Below are 7,710 nucleotides of genomic sequence, written 5' to 3'. Positions count from 1 at the left end.
AGAAAATGCTTGCACCACAAATCAACGCAGGTGCATAAAACCACCACTTCCAACCCAACCAACCAATAAAAAACGTAGCACCACAAAACGAGGATGCAAAACACCACCACTGCCATCCCAACCAACCAACCAAGAAAATGCTTGCACCACAAAAACATCGTAGGTGCATAAAACCACCACAGCCATCCCAACCAACCAACCAAGAGAGCGCAGCACCACAAATCAACGTAGGTGCATAAAACCACCACTTCCAACCCAACCAACCAACCAAAAAACGTAGCACCACAAAACAACGAGGATGCAAAACACCGCCACTTCCATCCCAACCAACCAACCAAAAAGCGCAGCATCACAAAAACATCGTAGGTGCATAAAACCACCACAGCCATCCCAACCAACCAACCAAAAAGCGCAGCATCACAAAAACAACGAGGATGCAAAACACCACCACTTCCATCCCAACCAACCAACCAAAAAACGTAGCATCGCAAACAACGAGGATGCAAAACACCACCACTTCCATCCCAACCAACCAACCAAGAAAAAACGTAGCACCACAAAACAACGTAGGTGCATAAAACCACCACTTCCATCCCAACCAACCAACCAAAAAATGCAGCACCACAAATCAACGAGGATGCAAAACACCACCACTTCCATCCCAACCAACCAACCAAAAAAACGTAGCATCGCAAACAACGAGGATGCAAAACACTACCACTTCCATCCCAACCATCCAACCAAATAAGCACCACGAATATTGTGGGTGCATGAACAAAACAAAACGCACCACGAAACAGCGTGGGTGCAAAAAATGAAGGTAAAAAAGCACCAGAAAACCATAAAAATGTAGGAGCAAAAAAAAATCAATGAAAAAGATAGCACCACGAAACAGTGTGTGTGGGTGCATGAACAAAACAAGGAAAAATAGCACCAGAAAACCAAAAAGTCTAGGTGCAAAAAAATTTAAAAAATAAAAAGAGCACCACGAAACAGTGTGGGTGCAACACAATTACAACGAGCGGACTCAGGAAAACCAACGATGAAAAATCCAACGGCGAAGGCTATGTACAACATCATCAACAGGTACATGAGTGGCTAGCAAGTGGCAAACACCGGCTCTGTGCTCGCACATTCCGGTTCAGATTCCCGTCAAGGTCATTTTCTCGGCTACTACAGCAGAAGCCTGGGATCCCGACAGAGAATCCTGTGCGAAACGTACGAGCACAGACGCAAGTTTCAACATTTAATGTTATAAGGTTTTTTATGTGGAGAAAAAAATTCATTAAAAACCATTCAGTCTTTATAGCATTCTCTTTCTTTCGCGTATGTATATATTTCTATTCAGGCCATATATCCGTACGGTAATGTATGAATTCCATCGTCGCATATTATGCGTATATCGTCGTGCCATGTTAGCGCTAATTTATTTGAGCATTCTGTATACAAGACCATATTATGTGAACGTATGGACCGGACGTTTGCGCGCTTCTCCGTGTGCTTCTCCAGGACCTCGAGAAAATCTTCAAACGATATTTTATTTCTCACCACGCATTTCTGTATACCTTTGGCCCTTTTTGTGATATTACTATTGTATTTGTAGGTGTACAGCTTTGCCCTTAGGCCGACGAACTCCTCCATTGCCACTCCACTGCACTCGTCTTTGAACTTGCCTACTACCTTCTTGTTCGTAGGTGAGTAGCAGGGGTGGTCAATGGGATAGCTGCTGGTGTCAAACTCGCCCAGGAGCGCAGCGTCGTCGGCAAGGTCCTGGTAGAAGTCGCGCGTCTTGATCTCGTATATGAAGCTGTCCGTGTCCATGTACGCCAGCGTGATGTCATCCTTATATTTTTCTTTCATTATGTCATAATGGAACCCATACATTAACGTCTTGGACAAGTCCAGGACCGCGAACCCCGCATATATTGGGCGGTCAAGAAAGATGGTTTCTTGCTGTAGTCTCACCAGCGTCAGAGACTCATAAAGGATGGTGCGGTCCTGGAACGCTGGCTTTGCCACAACTTTACGTAGCCTGCCTTCACTACATACAAGTTCCATACGCTGTCGACGAAATTTGTTCTCACAGAGTTTTCCAAAAGAAGAGTTGTTGGCAAGCTTGAAGAATTCTTTTTCAAAGTCGTTTGTAGCTGCCTGTCGTTTCAACGTATTTTTCGTAATAAATGGCTCCATCCAGGCACGCTGCTTGAATTCGAGGACTCTGTGCACCTTCTTGAGTCTCAGTCCGTGCTGGATGGCCTGTTTCAGGTTTCTAAAATGAATTATATACTTTTCTTTGGATTCCAGTGTTGTGATTAATTTAGTTTGACGCGATCCGGGTGGGCACTGGCTGACGGGCAGGAACGGTAGATCTTTGTGGTCCTCGTGGAGGGCAGACGGATACTCCACATCAACTTCAAGGATGTAGCCCGTCTGCCCCTCGTCAGGTATCGACATCACGTCGATATCAGCGCCCACCCACTTGAAGCCGCTGACTGGAAGAGGCAACGACATGGCCCACCCATACAGATTGTTGGCGTCCAGGTACGCAACATGAGTTGATGGTTGGCTGGGATCGTAGTTATGGGGCAGGCAGATGTTGTTCGCCTTGCAGTGTCTCTTTATCACTTGCGCGACCCCACCCCTGATCCCAGCTTCGACGAACATGTACATATCGTAATCTATCATCAACTCAAGTCGTACCCCCGTCTGCCTCAACATTGCGTCGAACGCGAACCCTGGTGCGCTGACGTAATGGCTGCAGTCAAGGCCGTACGTCAGTCAACAGCAGCACGTCTGTCTTGAGGTAGACGTCGCTGTAGTCGCCCAGGGTCACGCAGCCGAATGTTTCCCACACTGCCTTTGCATGTTCGTAATCATCATTAGTTATGTGCGAGTCATTCAATATATTATAAAAGTTATCTTGTGGTGGCAGTTGCGACTCGTCCATTTTCTCCCAGCTGGAAACATAGTCGTACGGGAAAACACCTTTTCTCGTGACGAGGGCCATTTCGTCACGAGTAAAAAATTTCATGGTGTCCGTGAATTGGTCGGCTGGCAGGTACGAGGCAAGGGACGCCAAACTGTGAGCCATGAACCTGAAACTATCGACAAACTGTACGGAGAATTTGTTGCCCAGACTTTTCGAGAAGGTAATCATTTTTTCCTGCGTGTGGGGGATGATGAATATTTCTTTATTGTCGTAGCCCAGTTTCTTGATGATGAACTTCTCATCATAGGCCAGATTGTGGAAGTAAACCACGAGTTTCTTGGGCCGCCTGCGCAGAAGATTGCAGCTGTTGCAGGCAGCGCCAAGGTACTTCCCACTGAAGTGGTCGTGGTCTCGGACCTTGTAATTACCCATGGTAAATATCGCATTGCAGTAGCAGCACTGATGGGCTGCGGCGAAGCTGGCATACTCCTGTGCCGTCAGCGTCGTCATTGGCAGGCTTGTCTCGTATATGTCCTTAACCTTTTTACCAATGTCAACAATGGTCTCCACGAATTTTGCCTCAGCATCGGGACCCCTGTACAGAATCGGCTCTTGCGGCAGCGAGGAAGTGAGCGTGGCTGGGATCACGCTATTGTCGACTTTTACATAGATACAATAGCTGTATGCCTCGTGTTTTTGGTAGGCATGAGTGCTTGACTGCTGGGGGTCCTGCTGGCATGTCTGTACGGGCACGAGCATGGCCTCAAAGTCTGCGTATGCAACAATGGGCATCTTGGACATGTGGTGATAGTTTTTAAACTCCAGGACTGGGGGCTGGCCGTTCTTGTCTGGCTTCGGCATCTCGACGCGCACGGGAGCATGGGTTTTGCAGAATTTCTTGTGCGCGTCGAGACACTGCTGCCCTGACAGTCCTGAAACATGAGGTCTCTCATCGTAGTACGTGAAGCACCTCTTGCAGACATGTATTTTCTCTTTGTGAGCTGTGATCTGAGGCCGGACGAGTCTTGAGAAATTTTTTATAAAGCAGAAATGAGAGTTGTTTTCTTCGGACGTCAGCAACAGGAGGTCGAAATGGTGTTGCTTTTCCTCCTTCCCCACACGCACCGGCACGATCTTGTTGTCTTCGTCAATGCTGTAGACGTTGACGGAAACATCGAGATTGTTCCGTTCGAATACTTTGATTTGGTGGAGGGGGGTAGGGAACTCGAGTCCTGAAAAATCGAATTTTCCCTCCAGGTCGTGGTACCTCTTGTCCACACGTTCAGCATGTACCCCCTCCACATATCGCGCCAGTATGGCCCACTTGAAGCACATGTTGTCCAAGTTCTTGGGGTTTATGCACGCTTCACGGTTCTTGATGGCGGCAGGCAGGTCAATGTAGGAGGAGACTCGAAGAGGGACAAGCTTGTTGACGCGGAGCTGGATTCGCTTCACGACAGACAAGGTCCACCCGGATCCCTTACTGACGTAGTCCTCCTCCTCCTTGCATATTTTCAGGATACTGTCATCAATTGCTTCCTCGATTTCGCTTACCTCATATATGGGAATATTTTTTGTCTTGAATGCTCTCTTGTCGACACCTTCATCGAAGGGAGCAGGCTTTGCATAGTCGCACTCGAGCCAGATATTAAATTTTACTGGACCATTTTCATTGACTTCATTGGTTATCTGATTTATTAGGTTATTCTTCATTTGGACCATGTAAGTACAAATATCTTTTGTCGCACCATTGTTGTTTTCCGCCACATATGTCTTCAAGTTGCGGCGGAACGCAGTCTCCGCCTCAACGAACCCGGTACCGCCTGCCTCCAAGTCTACCTGAGCCTGGTCAGGCGCTTGCGCCTCCAAGTCTCGCTGTGCCTGGTCGGGCACACTCGCCACGTATTGCGGACGAGTGCTGGGGCCGGGCTGTTGCAGGCCAGAGGACTCATCTGTGCGCCGTCTCTTGGGAGCCAGGCCCTTGCACGTCTTGACGTGCACAAACAGCGTATCTTTGCGGGTAAACTCGCCCTGGCATGTAGTGCATGTAAATGTTATGCGCTCGGGATTGAATTGGCACTTGCTCTTCTCGTGGCGTCTGGCATCATGTGCAAATGTAAATGCCTGCCCGCAGTGAATGCACCTCGAGCCTGAGCTGTGCTTGCTAGTGGCACGACATGTTGACAGATGACGGTTCAAATTATCCATTCGTGAAAACGACATGCCGCAAGTATGGCACTGGTTTATAACAGTGCGGCCAGGATTTTCTGCACACACTTTCTCGTGCCGTCTGGCATTACGAGTAGCAGTAAAAACTTTGCCACAGAAAGCACACCCAAGCCCTGGTGGTGTTGGTGCACATACCTGTGCTGGCCCCGATGTTGAGGGCTGGAGGGCTCCGGAGGCGGGCTGGCAGGCTCCCGAGGTCGAGGGCTCGGCCATGGACGCAGTCCTCTTCATGATGTAGTCTGTAACACCAACGGAAAAATTATAGCAACAAGAACAGCAAATGAATACACACACACACACACACACATATACACACAAATACACACCAACGTGCACACACACAATTTCAAGCATAAATGCACACACACATACACACACGCACACGGGCACACACACACACACACTCACACACACACGCGCGCAAACACACACGCAAACACATGCGCGCACAAAAACACCTACACACAAACAAAATACACTTGCATAAAGATAGCTACACGCACACAGAAACAACTACACACGCATGGCAAAAAATTAAATTCAACTCACCAGAAGAACACAGGAACGACTCTGTGTGTACTGCACGCACGCACAACGAGGAGGGCTGGAACGCCGTACAGGACACAGGAACCTGTAACATAGAAAAGAGACCACCTGGCTTAGCACTCGAAATTTATTTTTTCAAGACAGCGCAAAGACACTGACGTCAAAATTTTATGTTTTATGTACTGACCGGAAACGTGGCAGAACCGCACGGAACTCCAGAGGGCAGACAGGCGTTCTCCAAGCGGATCACACTGGGGAGTAGCTCGACGCAAGGAGAAGCACTGAATACCTGCAACACACATACAATATTTTTACGTAAATGTACTACAATAGTTATTTACTCGTTTTTTTGTATATTTTTGTATTTAGTTGTGATTAGAAATTCTGTATTTTATTAAGTATAAAAAAAAAATTCAATTTTTTTTATGAAACAAAATATTTTTTTCTATTTGATTATGAAACAAATTTATTTTTCTATTTGATTATGATAGCAAGTGCGCGTGGATCTGTTATTTTTTTTTTTGGGCCAGGCGAGGGGGCAGGCAGGACAACTTGAGCGCTCCATGCGACGGTGCGCGGTAACTAGCCAGACGTAAGCTGCAGGACGCGGCGGAAACATCGCTCCGTGCACCACGGGTGGATGGCGAAGCAGGGAGGGGGGAGGGCACGCTCTGCGCGCGCGGTCCCGTCGGTAGGACACAGGTGTGCACGACATCCATCTTGTTTCAAGCTAAGACGTTCATGCATGAATAATAACTAGCATGTATGCCGGGGAAAAAAAAATATTATTTCAAGATGAAATATACTGCTGCTGATGACTCTAATAATTTCGACTAGAAAAAAAATATTGTAATAATCACGACTGTAAAATATTAATACGGAACCTAACGCAGACGTAACATCTAAACAATTCCACTCGCACACATCATCTAAACAGTACCAATCTTAGACGTGAAAAAAAATACACTCGAAAAATAAGAGACGGAAATTGTAATAATTTTCATAAAATTTTTTTTTTTTTGGAAAACAGGCGATTACTATGCCTCGTGCGTACGCCTTGCTTCTTTTTTTATTATTATTTCTACTCTCTCTCTGCCGGCCGGCTGGCCGGGGAGCCGGCGGGCGCCGCGTCAGCCGTGCGCGCTCGCTCGGGTGTTATCACCACGTCACGTACTAGCTGGCTCAGCAGCGGCCTTCACCCAGTGGTCAGCTGTTAGGCTTGCTGACTGAGTGAAGGACGTAGCGAAGGCGTACACACACGCGAAACCGCAATGTAAAAGATTAAAAAAAATTACAGTTCAAAAAAATTTCAAAGTTGAAAACATTCCGAAAAATTTTCAAAGTTGAAAACGTTCGGAAAAAATTTCAAAGTTAAAAACGTACCGAAAAATTTCAAAGTTAAAATGTACGAAAAAAATTTCAAAGTTAAAATTTACGTCAAAATTTTCAAAGTTAAAATTTACGGAGAAGTTGTACTTACCAAGCTGCTGGAGTTGTAGAGACGGAAAGAGATGCAACGAAGCTCAAACAGGAACATGCGGTGACGGCGGCAAGACCAAAAGTGAAGCCCCCGACGTCTCACACGCCAATTTATAGGTAAATTCCCCCCTTGGTCACAGGCACTAGCCAATCAGGCCCTGCGAAAACTGCAGCATGGTCAGGACGATTTTTTTGCATTCAGGGGAAGGGATGAGGGAAATGTGGGAGGAGCGAATGTTGCGGGAATCAGGAGGGAGGCTGACAATCCCCGCCTAGGGCCGACGGCATGGTGGGGATATCCACTGGCGAATCAGATTCACTCAGCTCCTGGCAACTAGAAGATTCACCACGTGAATCGTCATGCTCCAAAGGAAAAAATCTATTAAGTTATTGAAAATTTATATATTATGAAACTTTATAGATTAGGTTATTTTCATCACTTTCATATTTACATAACCGGCTGTAAAATATCATTTTTTTTTAATTTTATGATTACCTTTTCAATCCCACATTATTATTTTTTAAAC

The 7,710-nt window shown here is 46.5% G+C and overlaps 1 protein-coding gene across 1 annotated transcript; it reads right to left on the bottom strand.

The window, feature by feature from the left end:
- Positions 1–1,047: 1,047 nt before the first annotated feature.
- Positions 1,048–7,238, bottom strand: LOC134541534 (uncharacterized). Its single transcript, XM_063385049.1, has 4 exons — positions 7,185–7,238; positions 5,892–5,993; positions 5,708–5,789; positions 1,048–5,397 (listed from the first exon to the last, which is right to left on the bottom strand). Exon 4 carries the CDS (start codon positions 5,387–5,389, stop codon positions 2,762–2,764), a length of 2,628 nt encoding a protein of 875 aa, XP_063241119.1. The 5' UTR covers positions 5,390–5,397; positions 5,708–5,789; positions 5,892–5,993; positions 7,185–7,238; the 3' UTR covers positions 1,048–2,761.
- Between the last annotated feature and the right edge of the window lie 472 nt (positions 7,239–7,710).

The sequence above is a fragment of the Bacillus rossius genome (genome assembly GCF_032445375.1).
Source record: "Bacillus rossius redtenbacheri isolate Brsri chromosome 4 unlocalized genomic scaffold, Brsri_v3 Brsri_v3_scf4_1, whole genome shotgun sequence".
NCBI classification, from domain to species: domain Eukaryota; kingdom Metazoa; phylum Arthropoda; class Insecta; order Phasmatodea; family Bacillidae; genus Bacillus; species Bacillus rossius.
Note: the sequence above shows the minus strand (reverse complement) of the source record. Positions and strands in the feature narration are given on the sequence as shown.

Bases quoted from the DNA above. Each gene is read 5' to 3' on its own strand.
- LOC134541534 (XM_063385049.1), bottom strand. From the start codon at position 5,389: ATGAAGAGGACTGCGTCCATGGCCGAGCCCTCGACCTCGGGAGCCTGC.